Here is a 23,702-nt window from a genome sequence, read left to right as displayed (position 1 = left end):
CATAAATAATCTGCTTACGAGGGTTTGAAATATTCTTCAGAAACATTACAATTTGGACTAAAAATATAAAAGAAATTACAACAAAAAAAATACATTTTCAGCATTTCTACTCGTAATATGAATTCTATAACTAATAAATAATTAAACTAATATTTCAGAGTCAAAGATTAGCAAATAAAATCCTAAACCTAAATAAGAGAATAGAAGAGCTGACATTCAACTCAGCAACAATGATCCAAAAGACAAAAGATCCCTCATTTGAAACAAGAAAACCCAGCAAAATTATTATTTTGAAAAGCACAATAAGCTACCCAAAACGAATGCATCAAATAAATTTGAGCAATTACCTTTCAACAATGCAAATTGGATGAAGACCTTAAACAATTTAAAGAGAAATCATATATGAATAACATGAAGACAAGGAAAGACGGGAGCAAGATGTAAGAGATTAACAGAGCAACAAGTAGAAGAAGGGAACAAGAAAAATATTGTGAAAATCTCTAGAGAAGAGATAAAATTTTAGCTGTTAGATATAACTAACAGTTGAGTCATTTGCTTTTATTATATATTGTGTATAAAGATTGGTATCTCTATTGCAATCATCCCCAACACCACCAAAAGCAACACTAAAAGAAAGATGACAATAAATACTCATGTATTTATCACGAAATACTCATATATCATCTTTATACATTACTCCTAAAAGGACACTCATTTTTGCTTTTCTGGTCACTCAATTCTTATATAGAACCAAGTATTGAGAATTAGTCTCAAAGCCAACCAATTTGGAAAATCCTCTTCAACATTCCGAATAAATAAACCTGTGGAGTACTACCAATAATCTATATACAATAATAAAAAATTAAACAATAAGAGATGGATCATGCATCTAATCATTCAAACAATATATACTTTAAATCAAATATAGACACCTCGTGCTCCCAAACCAGAACTTGTCGATTCAAAAAAATCAATCTGACACATAAAATCAATGAAGTTCATAGCAGAGAAATTAGGCCTCTTGAGGTAATAAGTAGTGCTACAATACCTCAATTTTGAAGATGATGATCAGTTTCTAGCCATTAGATCTCACATAAGAACAAACTAAGGAAAATGATTAATCCCACAATTCAAATCTCAGTTTTGAACCCAGTTTTAAACCCAAATATATACTGAGATCTCAAAACAAAAAATATATACCCAAATATCATATTACATATCTCCATTTTGAACCCAGATATTTAAAAAAAAAAAAAAGGCCGAGGAAAAAACTTACCTGTTCAACCTCTTCAATGAAGACACAGTCGACCCTCGCCTGCGCCGTTCAAGCCCTCGCCATTAGAGCTCTGTCGATATCCCTTCATTGTCGACCTTAGCCCCTGCTTGTCCCTTTTTCATCGAGCCTTAGTCCACAGCTGAGAGAGGATGAGAGATTGAGAGCCAAACCAGAAAGGGAGAGAGAGTGTGACTCGCAATATATATACCTGAACCCACTGCTGGAACCCACCGCCTCATCGTGAGTCGCAAGACACTGTTGCAGCGAGCCTCTCCGCATCTGCTTGAGCGAGCCACGGATCTCGTCGACGGCGTCCATGTGCGGCCAGGTGCAAGTCTGAAACTGAGGGAGACTCATGGAAAGGCTGAGGGAGAAGAGAGGGTCGGCAGGGCAGGGGAGAAGAGAGGGTCGGCAGGGCAGGGGAGAAGAGAGGGTCGGCAGAGGCAAGGGAGAAGAGAGGGTCGACAGGGCAGGGGAGAAGATAGGGTCGGCTGAGGGCTGAAGCTTTTAGGGATTTTTTTTTTAAATACAATATTTGGGTATAACCCCAAATTAATAAAATTCAATTCTTTTTTCTTTTTTTAGAAAATAAAATAAAAATCTGCTTTTTTAATTTAGTTATTAAAATAAAGCATTAATTTATTAATTTATTTATTATTTTTTACTTAAAAGTTTTTAGGACATCCAAAGTGAGTCCTTAAAAGTCACCACTAATATTACACTTAAAATTTCTATTAAGGTTTTTTAGGATCCACATATGCTTTTAGGACACTCATTGTGAGTCCTAAAAACAGTTTTTAAGGAAAATTAGAGGGAACACTACTACAAAATCACCTTTTCAGGACACATTTTTAGGACACTCACATAAATGCGAGTCCTAAAAAAGTCTCCTGGACCTTTTAGGACTTGCATTGCGAGTCCTTAAAGAATTTGTTTTAGGACTCGTGGAGCGAATCCTAAAAACTATGTGTGTCCTAAATATTTGAGATTTTTTTTTTAAAACAAATACCTCCTGGACTTTTTAGGACTCGCATTGCGAGTCCTAAAAACTTATGTGTATCCTAAAAGTTTAAATTTAAAAAAAATTCAAATTTGGTTTTTGAATTTGACAGTGGCAACAAAAGATTATATATAATATGTGTTGACCGCGTTTTTGGCCAACGACGTGAGAACGTCAAAAACGATAAAGCCTTCAAGAGAAATTAAACGACACAGACAATTTGAACAGGAAGTAAATAAAATACGCAATTTTTATAGTGGTTCGGCCCTTATATGTTGCTAATAGCCTAATCCACTTAGAGATTTGATTATATATTTACACTCAAGATTAGATGAACCTGTGTCAACTGAGTTTCTTCAGTGTAAATTCTCATAATACAAAAGAGTTCTCTCAAGGAAAAGCACTCTCTCTCTAGAAAATTCAGATCAAAACTCCAAATTTCCAAAAGTAAGTCTAAAAAGAAGACCCCTTTTCTAATCCCATAAGCCATATATTTATAGGCTTAAGATCATACATCTACTATCCCCTAGAATCAGGATATTTTATTATATTTATTACATTTAAATTACAAAAATATTCAAAATGTAACAGAACACCAAATCTGTGGGAAGAATGAGAGATTCCCGCGTATGCCAAGACCGATTCTTGTTGAAGCCATTTCTGGGAACCTTGACGTAGTCTGTTCTATCTGGTTGATGAATATCACCTTCTGGTCGGCCATTCCTCTACTGGGCAGTTATGCTGTTGACTGGGCAGTCATGCACTCGGCTGGTAGAACATACACTTGGCTGGTAGAACATGCACTTGACTGGTAAGACATGCAGTTCTCTGGTCTAACATGGCACATCTCTGGTCTAGCATGACACATCTCTGGTCTAACATGGCACATGACATTTCTCTGGTCTAACATGGCACATCTCTGGTCTAACATGGCACATCTATGGTCTATCATGACACTTCTCAAGCCAGTCAAAATTCTTCAATGGCCTACTCGGCTACTCCTAAGCTAGCTCACTTTATCACAACTTTGAGGAGCCAATATATTTATTGACTTATTAATGTGTCTTTTACGGACCATGTACTGCCACTTGTCATCTCTATTTCCACGTCATCGATCTCCAATTTTTGGGGATAACAATATGTTTAATGTAATATTAAATATTATACGTGGATTTTAAATTTAAGTTTATTCCTAGTTTTTTAAAAAAAAAAAAAGCAATTTCTTGCTAAGTCACAGCATATTATTTATATTTTTAATATTATATTTTTGTAATACGTGATTTTAAGTTTAATTAAATTTTATTTAAGTTATAAAACGTATGATTTTATTATTTTAAATAATAATTATTAAAATATCTAAAAGATATTATATTTTAATTTGTTTAATTATTTATTATTTTAAAATAATTATCATTGTAAAATATCTGAAAAATATCATATTTTAATTTGTTTAATTATTTATTATTTTTAAATAATTATCATTATAAAATATCTAAAAAATATCCTATTTTAATTTTTTTAATTATTTATTTTATTTTATTTAAGTTGAAATGTTTACAAACTACCGTTAAATATAAGAATATTATGTTGAATATAATAATATTCCGTTAAAGTTAACATTAAAAAAATAAAAAACCATTAAAACCAAAAATCTCCGTTATCTACACACTTATTATATAGAATAGATACATGCTACTTAATAGGTACATGCATTCTTGACTTTTGTGGGCTATGGGAAAAGATTCTATTTGTGAAATTTTAAAATATAATTGTTGACTGTGTTTTTAGCCAACGACGTGAGAACGTCAATAACGACAAACCTTCAAGAGAATTTAAACGACACAGACAGTTTTTTCAAGAAAAGTAAATAACACACAAGATTTTATAGTGGTTCAGCCCCGTTCAGTCGGTAATAGCCTAATCGACTTAGAAATTTTATTACTTTATCTACACTCAAGATCAGATGAACCAGTGTCAACTGAGTTTCTTCAGTGTAAATTTTCAGGAATACAAAAAGGGTTTCTCTCAAGAAAAACGCACTTTCTCTCTCTAGAAACTCAGACCAATTTTCAAATTGCCAAAAGTCCTCTTTCTGATCCCATTAACCCTCTATTTATAGGCTTGGGACCAGAAACTGATATCCCCTTAGGATCGGGATATTTTATTACTCATATTATATTTATTACATTTAAATTACAAAAAACATTCAAAATGTAACAAAACCCCCAATTTGTGGGAAGAATGAGAGATTCCCGCGCGTGCCAAGACCGGCTCTTGTTGAAGCCGTTTCTGGGAATCTTGACTTAGTCCTCCTCTATCTGGTCGACCCATATCTCCTACTGACCACCCATGCAAGTGCTGGTCGGACACATGCATGCTGGACATATGCAAGTGCTGGTAGGACATACACTTGCTGGTAGGACATGCTTTTGTTGGTTGGACAAGTGCATGGTGGTAGGACATGCACTCCTCTCCTCTAACATGGCACCCTCCTCTCCTCGGACTAAGATCCGACCACCACACCATTGGGCTCTCCTCGGACCAAGGTCCAACCACTCCACCTTGGGCTCTCCTCGGAACAAGGTCCGACCGGACCTCTTGGGGCTACTCCTTGGACCAAGGTCCGACCACACCTCCTTGGAGTGCTCCTCGGACCAAAGTTTGACCAGGCACACCCTAGCCCAAGTACTCTCCTTGGGTGCACTTGGCCTGGTCATGACATCTCTCAAGCAATCCAAACTCTTCACTGATGTATTGGGCTACTGCTAAGCCAGATCACCCCATCACTCCTTGCTACTTGTCATTTTTATTGCCACGTCATCGATCTCCAATTTTTGGGGATAACAATAATTATAATCAACATATTATAAAACTTTGATGAAAAATAAGTTGAATAATATATTTGTAGGAATTATATTATTTTTTATTTTCTTTTTGATACCAAAACATTGCTTAGTATTAGTTATTTAAATAAATTAATGCTATATGTTTATAAAGTTATTTTTATTAATTAACAAATATGAGATGTCCAGTGTTTAAAATAAAATAAAAAAGATCAATATTTTAAAAAAAAATTTAAATATTATTTAAATCAAATAAATTTAATAAATTTTTAACAAAAAATGAACAAAAAACTTTTGACAAAAGTGAATTTTGCTATGACATTAATCTTGCAGTAAAGCAAAAGTCTTGGTCTTCTACCAAATACCAAGACCCACTTTAGCCGTGAGCCTTACAATTAGGTTAAAGTCATAGAAAAATTCACCAATTTTTTGTCCCAATTGAAATATATGTATATATGTCTTGTATTAATATGAAAAATAATTGAAAAAAAAACCTTATATATTTATGTAGCAATCTGAACTAAGGTCACCTGGACTGTGTTGAAATTTCAAGCGTGTTCATCACTCTCTTTATTAATTATTCATAATCTTATTGACTTGAATCATCTAGGCAATATCCAAGTTTTGTGACATTGTCCCTACACTTCCTCAAAATATGGCTTTCTCTGCCTTTTTTTCTTTTCTTAATACATTGTAGTTTTCAAGAGTAATGCGAACCGCAGTTTATTCGACTGCAGAGAAATGTTCACAAAAAAACTGCAAATAATTATATTTATAATATTATTTTTTATATATATATTTATATATTTTTTCTTTTAATATATATTTTGATTTCAGATTAAATAATTTTCTTAATACCAATATAATTATATTTATAGTACTACATTCAATACCAAACTATGTTTAAATTTTTAATATAAAATTTTATCATACACCTAATTTTTCTAAATTATTATCTAAATAAACGTAATATATAAATTAAAATTAAGAAAAACATTCACATATTATTACTATTTAAAAGATGTCATTATATATATATATATAAGTAATATAAATATATATATATTTACCTCCTACAAACGGAATGGAGAATGCAAGAGCACAAACCCGAAATGAGAGAGAACATTTCCTTTTGCAGTGCCTCATTTCTTTTGCAGTGCCTCATTTAAGCAAAATACTTTCGAAGCCTTAGCTGTTTTTCTTTTACGAGTGCGTTGCGTTCCAAGAAAGATTGATTGAAATGAGAGTGACAAAATCATATAGTTTATTTTGGGTATAAGTTTAAGTTTCATTGCTTGATTATTGAAGTATGCTCTAAAATTGTAGAGCAACGGTGGAATATGAGCAAAAAGCTAGGGAGTTTGTTAAGACAGCCATGACAAATCTCGGATTTCCAGCCAAGATTCTTTGTCCAAGCAACAAATATCACAATCTAAGACATCAACTTTCAGACGAAGTTGTCGAACACTTAGTTTTGTGGGGCATGGACCAATCTTACAAAACATGGTTTCATCATGGGGAAGATCCAGTTCAAAGCAGCACGACAAACACAAGTTTTGAATAAGATTTATTTCGAGCAGTGGGAGTATTTTCAAGTAACGCCAATGATTTTGGTGACGATAACAATGATGCTGATTTTCATAGTCTATTAGCAGATGCTGAATCTCCATTGTATGAAGGATGTTCAAAGTATACAAAAATTTCTTCTATCGTTGGGCTGTATAATCTAAAAACAAAGCATGGAATCTCAGATGTTGGCTTTAGTGAGATGTTGGAGATGATCAAAGAAATGTTGCCGAAAGATAATCTCCCACTGACATCAATGTATGTAGTTAAAAAGTTTCTAAAGATGTTTGATCTGAGCTATAAGCATATCCATGCTTGTGTCAATGATTGTTCTTTGTATACAAAAGAGAATGCTGATGCCCAAGTATGTCCCACTTGTCAATATCCAAGATGGAAGCAAAATGAACAGATAAAAGAGATTCTACAAGGGCAGCCTGCAAAATTGTTGAGATATTTTCGTATTATACCAAGGTTTCAAAGGATGTTTAGAAAAGAAGAGACGACTTTAAGCTTAAAATGGCATTCAACCCATAAAAGAACAAACGAGAAAATGTGGCACCCAGTAGATTCAGAGGCTTGGGATGCAGTTTATGAGAGATGGCCAGATTTTCAACTTGAACCTAACAACCTTCGATTAGGACTTGCTGCTGATGGGATCAATCCTTACAAAAATATGAGTTCTACGTATAGTTGTTGGCCTATAATGCTCGTTGTATATAATCTGCCACCTGCATTGTGCATGAAGGATGAATTTACCTTTCTATCTATGTTGATTCTTGGACCTAAACAACCCGAGAATGACATAAATGTTTACTTAGAGCCCTTAATAGACGTGTTACTAGAATTATGGAATGGTGTTTATACATATGATATCCCTACAAAGAAGTTTTTTAATTTAAGGGCCATGTTGCTATGGACCATAAATGATTTTCCAGCTTATGGAAACCTAGCTGGATGTGCAACTAAAGGGAAGTATGGTTGTCCTGTTTGTGGCGAACACTCAAATGTTGTTTGGTTGAAGCATATTAAAAAAATGTCCTTTTGCAATCATATTCGATTTCTACCACAAGAACACCGTTATAGAAAGAAGAAATATACAGCAGCTAGGGCAAGGGAACGAGCACCACAATGTCCAATTATATTGACAGGTGTTGAAGTTGCTGAGAAGTTAAGCAAAGTGACTAACGACTTTGGAAAGGGAAAAAAGAGGAGTCGCGGTATAGACACAGAACAAATCTGGAAGAAGCAGTCTATTGTTTTTAGGCTGCCTTATTGGGAAATATTAGTTGTTCGTCATAACCTTGATGTTATGCATGTTAAAAAGAATGTTTGTGAAAGCATACTTAACACATTGCTCGATTGCAAAGGAAAATCTAAAGATCACTACAACTCGAGATTAGATTTGGCAGAGATGGGAATTATGCCTCATCTCCATCTGTATGAAGAAAATATTGTTACTCGTCTTCCTGCTGCAGCTTACACTCTATCAAAATCTGATAAGAAGTTGCTTTGTGAGAGGTTATTTGACTTGAAATTTCCTTATGGATATAGCTCTAACATTAGAAACTGTGTAGATGTGAAGAAACAGAAGCTGACAGGACTTAAGTCTCATGGTTGTCATGTGATTATGCAACAACTATTGGCTTTTGCTATAAGGGGTTTAATGGAAGAAGGTTGTAGAGAGACAATTCTTCGGCTCTCTAAGTTTTTCCATGGATTGTGTCAGCGTGTGGTTGATAAGGAGGAAATTATGAAATTGGAAGTAGAAGCCTTTGAAATTATTTATAAACTAGAAGAATATTTCCCTCCTTCTTTCTTTGATCCAATGATTCACTTGGTTGTTCATTTAGCACGAGAAGTTAGACTTTGTGGTCCAGTGTAATTTCGATCAATGTACCATTTTGAGAGATATATGAAAGTATTGAAAGGATTTGTAGCAAATTATGCACGACCAGAAGGATGTATTGCAAATCGCTATCTTGCTGTTGAATGTGTACGCTTTTGTGAAACCTTTTTAAAGCAAAATGATAATCAAGATAGTACATTACTAGAAGAAAATCCACTATCAGCAGTAGAGTTCTTTGAGCTTGACCGATTGAACTTGGCAGTAGCGCATCGGTATGTGTTGTTTAACTCAGATATTGTAGAACCATTTCTCAATGTCCATATGGATGAGCTGAAAGAAAGGCACTCAAATCTGAATAACAATTAAACTTTGTTGTGGAATCGACATTCTGAAGGGTTCCCGTTATGGTTTTATAAAAAGGTTGTATTCTATTGCCAAGATAAAAGTTTATGTTTTGTTTTAGTGTACAAATTTCTTACAAGTATATTTTTATTTTCAGATTTCTAACTTGAACAAAGTAGATGACATGTTAGCTCAATTGGGTGAAGGTCCAAGTCGCGGTGTCACTTCCTATAAAGGGTACATGATTAATGGAATTCGATTTCATAAAAAAAAAGAGCTGAAAAAACAACTCAAAACAGCGGTGTATACTTGGGAGCACATGACAGTGGGCAATTGAATGATAAAGAAGAGTATTTTGGTGTTATCAAGGATATAATTATACTTGATTATCATACTTTTAAGGTGCCATTGTTTTGGTGCGATTGGACGAATATTCGAATGGGTGTTCTATACGCTTGTAAATTTTAATATAGGACAAGCTCAATCCATTAGGGATCCAGTTGTATTAGCTTCACAAGTGAAAAAAGCTTTTTATGCAAGGGAGAATGAGTCAAGTAATTGGTATATAGCTTTAAAGGATTCAAATAGAGGGTGTTTTGGACTTGAATCCAATGAAGAAAATTGAGTTTTCTGTTGTTTCTTATGTACTTTGAATGAAACAAATCTGCTTACACTTTTTGTATGTAATTTTGGTGTATTATTACTCTTTTGTTGAATGAAACAAATCTGGTTTTATTACTCTCTATGGTGTAACGACCCGACTTTTCTTAACTAGACCCACCGAACACGACTATGACTATTCGGGGTCGGGTCAACTGCTCAGTACAAGGCCTTGTGAGGGTGGATCCCCAAGCAGCCGTACAGTGGGGTTATCTGCCAAGTCAGTAAAGTCATCGTGTTTTAGCGGAGTGTACCCCTTTGGTACGGGAGGTGAGTATTCTCTGGGTCGTGGAGGCCACACTGGGATTAAGACCCCACAAATAACACGATGGTTCAGTTATATGATTTTAGTATGTTACGCAACACTTTGACTTATGTGAATATGCTAGAGGTGTTGCTCAGTTTGCAGTTTCTAGATATGCATTTCTATTATGAAAAGTTTATTTTGAATAGTATAATCATGAGTTGTAGCTAGCTTCCTTACTGAGCGTTATAGCTCATTAGTTACTATGTGTGTGTAAGTAAGGGCAAAGCTTAAGGAGCAGTGCAATGAGCTGGAGGGGATTCTGTCTGAAGTATGCATACTATGAAACAACCGACCCGCAGGGTTGTCAGGGTTCTCTTAAGTTTCCCGCTGAGTCCAGTAAAAGTTTTATCAATCCTTAAACAAGTATGGGTTACCTTGGCCGGAGGGGTCGGCTGCTGCCCCGGACTAGGTCCTCTCCGCGTTGACCTCATGGACAACCTCAAGAGCCCGCTTCCGGCGCACGAGGGGCACCTCGTCTTCCTCGTCCTCGTCGTCATCTGCGGCCTCCTCCTCGGGGATGGGCGCCATCTCACGAGCTGCTGGGGCGGTCCGCGGCCTCATCAAGGCCAGAGTCTAGCCTGGAGAAATTAACTTGCACGCCAGCATCATCTCTTCAGACAGGAGCTGGCGGTAGTTTTTTTAACTTGGAGGGAGCCCCGAAATTAGTTTAATCTTGGTAATCAGAACTTTAGGAAAATTTTGTGTCATATTAGATGATGATGATGAAGATGTAGAAATCGAAGATAAGATAACTTTAATTTTAAAAAATAATAAGAAAGGTAATAGGTGTAACACATCTTGTCACATTTGCTGCTTCTTGGAATGATGACTGGCCCTGCAAACCAGCACGAGTCTTTCCAGCGTGCTTTGTCCTCACTCACACACTTCCTGTGAAAACTTCCCAGGAGGTCACCCATCATAAGATTGCTCCAGGTCAAACATGCTTAACTTTGGAGTTCTCAAGTGATGGGCTACCGAAAAGAAGATGTATCTTGTTGGCATAGGTAGTACCCATCAATTCATTTAAGCCATCTTCAACTGTGTAGTCTCATACCTACACAGTCTTAGAATAATCATACTTGACCTTCCCCAGACAATGTGAGATTGCACAATTTTACTCGATCTTTCTCCCTACAGATCACGGGATACTGACTGTCACAATAAGATTCTCATAAAGAGGGAAAATATATAGATAAGGTAATATGACCCTACTAAACACTAGACTCACTACTAAAATTATATCAGCCTTTTGATAAAGTTATAAAGAAAGAACGACAATTATTGACTACTGATTCTAATCTTCATTAGCGTGAAAAACTTCCTTCAAACTCTATAATTTTTGTTGATACATAGGTGAAAAGAAGTAGACATGATTTCGTTTTTTAAATTTTCCAATGTTTTTTTTTCTTTTTGAATTAAAGGAGTATGCATAATTAACACAGGCCTATCATCTCTATGTTGACAATATATTTGGTTTTGGAAATATGTCGATTATAAGTTAAATAAATAAACTAATAAATCATAATACATCTTTTTTAACTGCCACAGTGGTCCATTGTAAAGTTCACGAGGAAGTTTCCCTATATCCTGGCATAGTCATTTATGCTTTAATTGAACTTTACAGTGTTAGATATGAGCTTATTGCGGTACAAAGATCAGATTTGTATTCCAATTGACACTGGGATTAGATGGGAGATTATGGATGAATCTCACACTACCTCTTATTCTCTACATTCTGGCACCACAAAGATGTACCAAGACTTGAAAGCTTTATATTGGTGATCTGGGATGAAGAGGGACGTGACTTATTATGTAGCAAAGTGCCTGACTTGTCAGCAGGTCAAGACAGAGACTAGCGGGGCTATTACAACCTTTGGGTATCCCAGAGTGGAAATGGTAGGACATCACGGTGGATTTCGTGGTGGGGTTACCCAGTATAGTGTGCTAACAAGATTCAATCTGGGTCATTGTGGACTAGTATTCGAAGTCAGCTCACTTTCTATCAGTGAGGACAAATTATACAATTGACCAATATGCAGATCTCTATGTGAGAGAGATAGTTCGCCTTCATGAGACTCTGAGGTCTGTCGTGTCAGATAGGGACCATATCTTTACTTCCAAGTTTTGGGAAGGTTTAGAGAAGGCAATAGGCACACAGCTGAAGTTCAGCACAACTTTTCATCTTCAGATTGATGGTCAGTCTGAGAGGACTATACAGATATTGGAGGACATGCTGAGAGGATGTGTTTTGGACTTTGAAGGGTCCTGGAGTAAGTACTTGCCTTTGATATAGTTTTCCTACATTAATAGCTATCAGACGATTATTGGAGTGACACCTTATAAGATGCTATATGGTAGGAAGTGTAGATCACTCATTCACTGGGACAAGATGGGTGAAAGGAAATATTTGGGTCATGAGGTAGTTCAAAGGACCAATGAGGCTACTGAAAATATTAGAGCTCGGATGCTCGCGTCTCAAAGTAGACATAAGAGTTATTTAGACCTGAAGCGGAGGAACGTAGAGTTCTAAGTGAGCAATTATGTCTTCCTTAAAGTTTCACCATGGAAAGGGGTGAAGACCAGAGATCACAACAACAAGCACAAACACTTCAAGATCCAAAGTAACAGTCACAAACACAATTAGAAAACCACAAGAAATCAAAACAGTAACCAGAACAAAATCAACTCCAAGATTTATGTGGTTCGAATTAGAGTAAAAAATAGAGAACTCTAATCTACATCTACGGGCAGCCACTTTTATTAGAACTTGTTTCTTTCTTGAGTACACTAATTAATTATGTTTGAGGAAGAGGTATTTTTTTTGTAGCTAAAGGTTTATGTTGTTGTAACTTAGTTATTATACATTAATTATTATAGAAAAGAATTTTAGAGCACTCACGATACCTTTTCTACTCTATTTTTTAAAATATCTTACAAAAATTTTACTTTTTTATTTTACCTCAACATTTTATATTACATCATATAATCAGAGTTTCTATTTTTTTTTATACATCATTTAAATATTTTATTTTTTCAATAATTTTTATTCATAAAAGTAAAAAAAAACATATAATATAAGAAAGAGATGAGAGAGGAGTAGAAGATTAATAAAAAAATACATATATAAAATACATTTGTAGCTAGATGTAGCTATTAAATAATAGATATATAAAATACATATGCATTTTAATTCATCTAATGCATGATTGTTTTTTTATTTTTCTATAAGTTTCTATGCTATTTTAGCTCATTATTTATTTGACTTATTCTACTATGAGTGTTATTGACTCTAAAAGGCACATTAGATTACGTTTAAGTTTTAATACACTACATATTAATACTAATCATCTTAGAAAAATTATGATATATATTCTACAGCTAGCGCAATATAATAGACCAAACCCAGCTCATATGTAGCTAATGGGTCCTATTGTATATGGTCAACATTATCATATAAATAAGTAAACATAATTTTATATTTTCTTGAATAGTGAATAGATTTCTCCTGCTATTTCTATGGACTACTTTTCTTTGTAATTTCTCTATCAGTAATAATTATACTACTTCGCAAGTTCTTCGAAGTTTCGTAGAAATAATTAGCAGGAAAAGAAAGAAAAAAAAACCATTTTCAAACACCACATTAATGGTAGAAATATTTTCAATCTAACAATTTGAAAAAGAAAAATTGAGAAAAAATAATAAGTATTCATATAAAACCTACGCGTTTGGAAATGAATATTCATAGTCAATAGTCATCACCTGCCTTACGCTCTGGCACAGACGGCATTTGGGGACAGAATTTCTACTGCTTATTAATTAGTTGTTTCGAAGTAAACTTTCAATACTTTCGATTTATGTTTTATTCTATTTTTTTGGATTCTGTGTTTTGATAAATTACTTTTTAAATTTTATATTTTATAAAATAATTAAAATAGAACCATAAACTCAATTTTGATAAAGAAAAAATTAAATATAATAACACAGTTTTTAAGCAGAATGATTTTATTTTTATTCTAAATTATTAATTTAGTAAATTATTTGTGATTTTAGTTGAAAAAACATTGACCAAAATCGAGTTTAGAGTTCTATTTTAACCATTTTACAAAATATAAAATCTAAAAAATAATTTATCAAAATACAAAATCGAAATATATAATAAAAAAAATACAAACCCATCAGAAAAAATATATTTCACTATTTTCAAAAAAAAAATTGTTAAAATAAAATTGAGGGTTACTTTGTTGAAAAATTAAATAATATATATTTAAAATAAGGTGTAAAATACAATGCATGTGGTCATTACTCATGGCAACACGTTTTCTGACAAACAAAAGTAGATTTGACTACTTACTTTTCTTTTGTTGATGGCAAGTTGCGGGAAGGTTCGTGGAAAAGAAAAGAAAAGAAAAGTAGAATAATTTTTCAGTCAATAACGTGCACTAATTACTCTCTACTTTTCAAATCAAGAAACATCCAATTTGTTGTGATGAAAAACGGAATTATATTATAGTGCAAAAATGAATGAAGATGTGTCTGATCCCCACCCAAATATTAATCATGCTGACCTCTCTTTGAAGCCAAGTATGGATGCAGATGGTGATCAACATCAGAAGAAGTACTTATACGATGTTTTTATCAGTTTCAGAGGAGAAGATACCCGCAAAACTATTACTAGTCATCTTGAGAGAGCACTCAAGGAAAGAGGGATTGAAACGTACATCGACGATAGACTTGAGAGAGGAGAAGAGATTTCCAAAGCTCTTTTGGATGCCATTGAGGACTCCAAATTCTCTATAGTTATTTTCTCGACAAATTATGCAACTTCGTCGTGGTGCTTGGATGAGCTCGAGCATATTATCCAATCTAAGAAAGAGAAGATGCAAATTGTTCTGCCTGTGTTTTATAATGTAGATCCGGCTAATGTGCGCAAACAGAAAGAAAGTTATGCAGATGCGTTTGTGAAACTTGAACAGCGTTTTCCTGATACCAAAACACGAAAATGGAGGAGTGCTCTAACTGAAGCAGCTAATCTTTCTGGATGGCACATTTCAGAAAACGACAACAGGTTCTCTCTAAATTCAATTCTATTATATGTATATATTTATATATATTGTATATAAAAAAAAAGTGCAGACAATAATCATTTTTTATTTTAACGATTTTTTATTTTTTTGAAGGTTAATTTTATCATAATATTTTTATATTTAATATAATATTTTTATATTTAACGATTTATTAAAAATACTAATTAAATTTAAATAAAATAAATAATTAAAATATGATATTTTTAAAATATTTATAATGATAATTATTTTAAAATAATAAATAAATAATTAAAAAAAGATATATTTTTAGATATTTTACAATAATAATTATTTAAAAATAATAAAATTATACATTTTTTAACTTAAATAAAACTTAATTAAACTTAAATATACTTATTAGAATATCATATTAAACATATAATATAATTTATTGTTAATTAGTAACAAATTGCTTTAAAAAAAATTAGCAAAAAATTTAAATTTAAAATCCACATATAATATTTAACATTATATTAAATGTATAATATACAATCTCTTGTTGTCACCCTCAAATTCAAAAGCTAGAACAAACATAAATTTGAACAAAAATAAATAAATTATTTAATTAAAATAGGATATTTATTTAAAATTTATATGACATTAATATAAATTTAATAAAAATAATTAATAAATTTTATAAATAAAACTAAGCAAAACGTGCATATTACACATTGTTTGTATCTAGTATATATATAGGGGGAGAATTGGACTCTTAGGGTTATCGACCTATAAACAGTTTTTGACACGATTTTTTGTATGACAGTGTATATTGTAGCTATTTAAAGTTTCGGCGCGATTTTCAGAAAATTCTTAATATTTTACAATACCGAAAACTAGGTTCAAACATGTTGCACGCGTGATTAATTTTTTTTATGCATGTGGAAAACAACATGTTTGAATCTAGTTTTCGGTACTGTAAACTATTTGGAATTTTTTGAAATTTGCATGATGTTCTAAATAGCTACAATATATACGGTCATAAAAAAAATCGCGCCAAAAACTGTTCACGAGTCGAGAAACATTGAGAACTCCACCGGTAGGGCTTAAAGTGAAGCCCTTATAAAAGAATTGTCCTATATGTATATTGATTTTCAACAAAACTCGTAAATATTTCATCTTTTCATTTAAATGTACTTGTAGAACTATTAAACTTGATTTTAGATTTTTTTATGTATTTACTAGAGCTTCTAGTGTCTTTTATGTATTTATTAAAGTTTCTAGAATGTTCATATATTTATAAGAGTTTGAGTCTTTAGTATTTTAGAACTTTCATTTCTTAGTAAATGAGAATTGTCTAGAATAATCTACTAGCTAATAATTTAATTGTGTTTTTAGAAAAATCCATCCTATAAATAGAGATGTAGTCCCACCATTTTGTATTAAGCCAAAACTCAAGTTAAGTTCTATAAAAAAAACCTCTTCCACATAATATTATTTCCCATATTAACATTAGTTTTTAACAAAGTATTCATGTATTTACTAGAGTTTTTAGAATGTTCATGTATTTACTAGAGGTTGTTGAGTTTTTAGTATTCTAAAACTCTTATTTAGTAGATGAGAATTATCTAGAATAATCTACTTGCTAATAACTTAATTGCGTTTCTAGAAAAGTCCATAGAGCCTTGTAAATTAGGATGTAGTCCCACAATTTTGTATCAAGCCAAAAACACAAGTTGAGTTCTATAGAAAAGTCTCTTCCATCATAATATTATCTCCCATATTATCATTAATTTTCAACAAAGTCTTCAAGTTCTCTCTCAAATTCATCTTAATTTTCGACAGTACCCCACCAATTATAATATTTTGTATTAGTGTACCAATTTATATAAATTATTTAGGAATTTTAATTTATTGCATATATAATATACCTTTACTATTACTGCATTAATTTTCATTATAATATGTATTTTAACTATAATTAATATAATATAATCTAGGAATGATGCTGAGTTAGTTGACGAAATTGTCAAACATATTAGAGAGAAATTGGAAACTCTTCATTCACCAATTGATTATTTAGAGAAAGGCTTAGTTGGAATCGATAAGCGCATTAAAGATCTCGACAAATTGTTAGCAAATGCTTCCAAGGTAGGAATTTGTGGCATGGGCGGGCTGGGTAAGACCACCCTAGCTGAAGTTGTATTCGAACGGTCTCGTCATCAATTTGATCATGGGTGCATTTTAAAAAATGTTCGAGAAGAAATCGAAAAAAATGGATCAAATCATTTGGCAAAAGATTTTATCAAAAGACTATCAAAGGAAGAAAATGGAGATTTCGATGATGCAAAAAAGAAAATGCTAAGTCAGAAAAAGTTGCTGTTAGTTCTTGATGATGTGGATTGCTTGGAACATTATGAAGCTTTGCTTAAAGATGAACGTGATTGGTTAAACTCTGAAAGTAAAGTTATCATAACAAGCAGAGATAAACAACTACTTCGAAATATTGTTAGAGCCAACGAAAACATATACGACTTACAGAGACTAAATGAAGAAGAAGCTCTTCAACTCTTCTTGTTGCATGCTTTCAAAAGGGAAAATGTTGAAGAAAAGGAGAGAGAATTTTCAAGAAAGTTTGTAGACTATGCTAAAGGTCTTCCAATTGCTCTTAAAGTCTTGGGTTCTGATCTTTATTTAAAGAGTATGAATGAAGGGCAAAGCTTGTTGAGTAAGCTGAAACAAGTAGAACCCGATCAAGTACAAAAGGTACTAAGAGTAAGTTTTGATGGACTGGAAGAAAAAGAGAAGAGCATATTTCTTGTTATAGCATGTTTCTTTCGAGGTCAGGACAAAGATTTTGTGAAAGATAAATTGGGTGGTCGTGGTTCTTTTGATGCTGTTATTGGAGTTCTTGTTGACAAGTGTTTGATAACTATATCTAAAAGCACATTTGCTCATGGGCTAGTCCTTCAAGTGCATGATTTGTTACATGAAATGGGCCAGTCCATTGCTCGTGGGTTAGGTCGTAATCATTTGCAAAATCAAAGTAGATTATTGATGTCTAAAGATATTTGCCACGTCTTGAAGAATGATAAGGTAAGCACTAATTAATATATATATATATATATATATATGCGTGAATTATTTCGTACGTATTCTCTTAAATAAGTTACCCTTAATTTCATTATTATCTCTATCAGTTCAGACTTCATCTAATAATATCATTTATTACCTCTATATATCTTAATTTTAACATCACTTAATTTTCTTGAATTAATTTATTTATTTTCTCTATCAGTTAGAACTTTAGTAAATAGTTTAGATTTGTAGTCAATTATTGGAATTTTTATTTATAAGATGAAGTACTGTTTTCATTGGTAGCAATTAATTATATTTTGCTATTGAATTATGGTAGCAAAATAATTTAGTTACAAAATATAAAAATATAAGACCAAATATTTCTACTACCAAAATTATTAGTAGCTATTTACTAAATTTAGCTACCCATTTTCTTTTGGTAGCTAAATCTATTGGCGCCAAAATATAAAATTCACAACTTTATATATTATTTGCTACTATTTTGTTTTGGTAGCAAAACATACATTGTTTAGCTACTAATCTTTTAGTAGCAAAAAGTAAAATTTATTTTTGTTAAATTATTGAAATTTTTTGCTACTAATTATTTATTTGTAGCAAAAATAATATTTGAACCACAATATTATGCTACTAAATTATTAATAGCTAAAAGTATACACATATAATACACTACTTAATAATAACTTAATAAATCATACTTCTGCTTAAAATATATGTAAAAATTTGTTTAATGACATAATAATTATAATTATACATCCATATAGTTATAATTATTTAAAATTATGTATAATAATATATACTTATAAAATTATTAACACGTATAATAAATATAATATTCAATATAGTTTACTATCAATATATAAATTTAAGTTATATAACTTATACTATTTTTCACTATCTTGAAAAACTACCCACTACTCTGTCTCCCACACTCTGTCTCACCACTAATAATCACTCTCTAGAAACTGCTCCTATTTATAGAATATATCATCAATATATAAATATATGTATATATATGCATATATAAAGAATTAAATACTTATCATTCTTGACATTGAAGCAAAGGAATCTAGCAATGTCGCATCTCTCTCTCTCTCATATAATTCATCTACTAGCAACATATATCTCTCTCTCTTATAGTTATATATTTCTTCTCTCTGCAATGTCTTACTCGAAAATGTATGAATGTTCAGTTATTTCATTGATAATTCATCATAATTATATATTTTTCCCTTTGTACAGAATTGGCGCGAAAGATTGAAGATGTTTATAGTGTTAGCTGGTAGATTGAAGATTAAATAGCTGATGTTCTACACTTGAATTTGGAGGAAAGCCACTATGCATTACACGATTTTTTAATTTCTTTTATTAATTAATCCAGAAATCCTTGCATCTTGTATATGAATTTTGTACCTTGTAAAGTTGTAATATTTTTACTTAATCTAACCTTCTTTGTTTTCGTCATCAATGTAATGTATACAATATATATTTATCATGAGTTTATATTTATTTTGATATTTTTCATGATATTTTATTTACATTAAAATTATTGAATAATTATAATTAATTAATTGCAAAAAGAACAAAGAAAAAATACAATACAAATTACCAAATAAAATATTTGTCAATTTGCTAGTAGAAAATATTTTTTTAACTACCAATTTTAAAATATATTGCTACCAATTAATATACCATCAAAATCATATTACTAATTAATCATTATGTTAATTACTCGATTAAAACATTTGCTACCATTTTGTGGTAGCAAAAACAAAATTAGTGATGCAAAATCTAAGTATTTTGCTACTAAATATAATATGTATTGCTACAAAAAATTAGTAGCAAATAAAGAGCACTTGCTACTAATTTTTTTGGTAGCAAAATACTTTTAGCGACGGGGTATTAGCTACGAACTAGCTACCAAAAAATTTTAGTAGCAAAAACTATATTAGCTACCAAAAAGATATTATTTGCTACTAATATATTAGTAGCTAAAAGACTTATTTTTTGTAGTGATTGGTGCCCAACACCACAAGGAGATGATATTATGTTATTGGTGCAATCTAATATCGAGTGCCACACATTTGAATTTAATAAATATTATAGAGTATCATTAACCAATCATGAGATGCTACCTAATGTGGTGTTGGACACCTTAAGGTGTCAAATAACAACACTATATTCGTAATTTCATTCTTATCAATATAATAAACCGAAAAGTAAATAAAATGAATATATGTACCACTATTAAACTATTTGAAAAAAAAATCTAATTTTGACATAAGAAATTATGTGTTACATAAATTGAAAACAAAATGTATGTATGGGCATCTAATTTAATTGAAATTTTCAATTCTTAGGCTACTACCACAATTGAAGGAGTATATCAAGTTGATGGTGGCGATAGAGTACGAGGCAATTTGAGTAAATCCTTCAACCTTGGCGATAGAGTACAATTTACAGAGGTGATAAACTTGGACCCTTCAACCTTTAAAAAAGTACCATGTTTAAGATTGCTTAAACTACTGAAGAAAAATTCGCAAATTGGATTTGAATTCCCTCGTGGTCTTGATGGCACTTTTTCCGATAAGCTTAGATTCTTGGAATGGTACTACTACCCTTTGGAATCTTTAGGGTCAAATTTCACACGGCATAATCTTGTTCATCTTAGTATGGTTCGAAGCCAACTTAAGAAACTATGGAATGAAACTCAGGTATGTAAAATAATTTTATACTTTTATATAAATTTTATCGATGGAGCATGTTTTTTATAGGGGCTTCACTTTAAGTTCTACCGGTGGGGTTCTTCAGTTCTCGACTCATAAACAGTTTTCAGCGCAATTTTTTTATGACTGTGTATATTGTAATTGTTTAGAGCATCCTGCAAAATTTCAGAAAATTCTGAATAGTTTACAGTACCGTTTTTTTCCACGCACATAAAATAAATTAGTCACCTGTGTAATATGTTTGAACTTAGTTTTTGACATGTAAATTATTCAGAATTTTCTAAAAATCATGCCAATGCTCTAAATAGTTACAATATACACGGTCATAAAAAAAATCGCGCCAAAAACTGTTCAAAGATCGAGAATACTGATACCCCCACCGGTAGGATTTAATATTTATATATTGATTGATGATCTTGATTTAATATCTGTTTTCTTTTTGTCACGTGCAATATATATGCATGCATGATGTTAACAACTTGAAATATGTCAATCTTTCTCACTCAGAATTTGACTTGTTTTCCAAATCTCTCTAAAGCGAATCTTCAAATGCTGCGCCTCCATGGTTGTACAAGTTTAGTTGACCTTCCCCCGTTAAGGTTTCACAACATTCTTGATAATGCAGAGAAAGAATCTGAAGTCATGCACAAATATAATTGTTTAATGCTACAATTTATAAATCATAAGGTGTATGATGAGGCGCATGCTGAGCATAGAAGGATTCACTAGGATGTGAAATGTTATGTTATGCCCAGGAATATAATCCCATCCCTAGTGGACTATATGTGGACAGACGGGGCCTATAGTTGCTTGCTTGATCTCAAAGGGTGCTTCAACCTCAGAAGTCTTTCAGTGATGTCTGGTAATATAAAATTCATATGTTTGCGTTCAACTGCAATAAAAGAATTGCATTCCTCGATTGGCAATCTCAAAAATCTTCTTGTGCTTGATCTCTGTAATTGTAAATGGATCAAGAATCTTCCAACTAGTATTTGTAATTTGGAGTCATTGGAATACCTAGATATGTTTGGATGTAAATCCATTGAAAAGTTTCCCAAGCTTCCAAAAAATATAAAAGGACTAGATTTGAGTAGAACATCAATACAACAAGTGGATTCATCATCCTTTGAGTGTCTACCTTGTCTCCATATTTTATACATGAATAGTTGTATAGAGCTTGAAAGCCTCCCAACTAGCATATGTAAGTTGAAGTCTCTTGTGAGACAAGATCTTGGAAAGTGCTCACAATTGAAAAGTTTTCCAGAAATCTTGGAGCCTATGGAGAAGCTAGAGAAACTTTGGTTAAATGGAAGTGGGATTGAAGTGATGCCATCGACAATAGAGAATCTTGTTGTGCTTGATGAGCTAAACCTGTGCAATTGTAAAAATCTCAAGTGTCTTCCATTCACCATTTGTAAGCTCAAGTCTCTTACAAAATTATATATGTGTGATTGCTCAGAATTGAAAAGCGATCCAAAAAAGTTGGAGCCTGAGGAGTGTCTAGAGAAGCTTGATTTAGATGAAACAGGGATTGAAGAGAGGTGCCATATCCAATAGAGAATCTTGTTGTGCTTCGTGAGTTCAACTTCATCTACTGCAAAAATCTCAAGTGCCTTCCAACCACCATTTGCAAGCTGAAGTCTCTTACAACATTATATGTTCATGGTTGCTCACACTAATTAGATGATGTTCATTCATAATTGTATATGCACAATATACAATATAGTATCTATATATATAAATTTAATATGTATGATTATATTGTATTAAGTCCATTGCATTTATATAGTAATATAATAAAAGACTATCATTATTTATTGAATATTAATATATACGAAGGCAATGTGGTTTAATGCATATGAAAGTCACACGTATGATGGTGTGTGGATCACATAAACGGTCATCCATCTTTTTTATTTTTTTTCTTATTTTGTTTTTTCCTTTCAATTTATTTTTATATTTCTTTAATCCTAAAATTATCACACGTATAGACACTATGTATTACATTATTTTATCTTTTACTAAATAAATAAAAATTTAACACTTATATTTTATTATTAAAATTATTTACTTGTTATATTTTTTGTTACATTTTTTTGTTTTGTCTAAGTTTTTTTTTCCTTCTAGAGAACCATCATCCATTATGTAAATTTTTTATACTATCATTGTATACTTTGGTTTTTTCTTAAATTAATTACTCAGTAAAATTTATTCGAATATCTCTATTTTTCATTATTATTTTTATTCCCTTTCTTCTATTATTTTGTATTGATAATTATTTTTTAATAGTATTTTTTAAAAATTAAGTAATTAAAATGTGTTCTATTTTCATCATTTAAATGAATATTAACATTATTATAATATGATATATATTAGTTAATATCATATTATATATTTTAAAAAATATCATATTATTTTTTTTATAATATTTTCTTTTTAAATTTAAAAAATAAAATTTGTACTCTATATGTCATAATTTAAAAAAAAATAACATTATGAAATGATATATGTCATTTAATTATTTACTATCATATTTCATATTTTTAAAAATATCATATTACAATATCTAGCAAAATTATAAAAAGATATCCACCAAACGTAATTTTAATTAGGATTATTTTAATTAAAATCATACTATTTGTAAAAAAAAATATATTAGTTTCATATTAATTATAAACAAATATATTACAACTTTATAGAATTATTTTGAAAATAATAAAGAAGAAATAGTATTTTATGATTATTTTTTTAAGGCAAATGTGATCATTCATTTTATTTACCTGTTATTGTTTTCTTTTTCTTTTAATTTAATTGTTTTTATATTATTAAAACTATGTATGTGTATTAATTTTTGCTGGATATGTATGTTATTGTATGTGTATCATAAAATCAGAGGAGTGGCAAAATACATAATAATAATAATAATAATAATAATAATAAATATCTTAAATTCAATAAGTAACACAGTCAATTCAATTTTCAAGCCCAAGAGAAAAAGTTTATTAATTATGAACTATTT

General features: G+C 31.4%; 1 protein-coding gene across 1 annotated transcript; it reads left to right on the top strand.

Annotated features, from left to right (window-relative positions):
• Positions 1 to 14,226: 14,226 nt before the first annotated feature.
• LOC133789242 (TMV resistance protein N-like) lies at positions 14,227 to 19,474 on the top strand. The gene is made up of 3 exons (XM_062227007.1): positions 14,227 to 14,905; positions 16,862 to 17,957; positions 19,200 to 19,474. Exons 1-3 carry the CDS (start codon positions 14,358 to 14,360, stop codon positions 19,257 to 19,259), a joined length of 1,704 nt encoding a protein of 567 aa, XP_062082991.1. The 5' UTR covers positions 14,227 to 14,357; the 3' UTR covers positions 19,260 to 19,474.
• The last annotated feature ends 4,228 nt before the right edge of the window (positions 19,475 to 23,702 follow it).

Source organism: Humulus lupulus, chromosome 7 (genome assembly GCF_963169125.1).
Source record: "Humulus lupulus chromosome 7, drHumLupu1.1, whole genome shotgun sequence".
Taxonomy (NCBI): domain Eukaryota; kingdom Viridiplantae; phylum Streptophyta; class Magnoliopsida; order Rosales; family Cannabaceae; genus Humulus; species Humulus lupulus.
The sequence above is the reverse complement of the archived record's forward strand: the minus strand, read 5'-3'. Positions and strand labels throughout refer to the sequence as shown.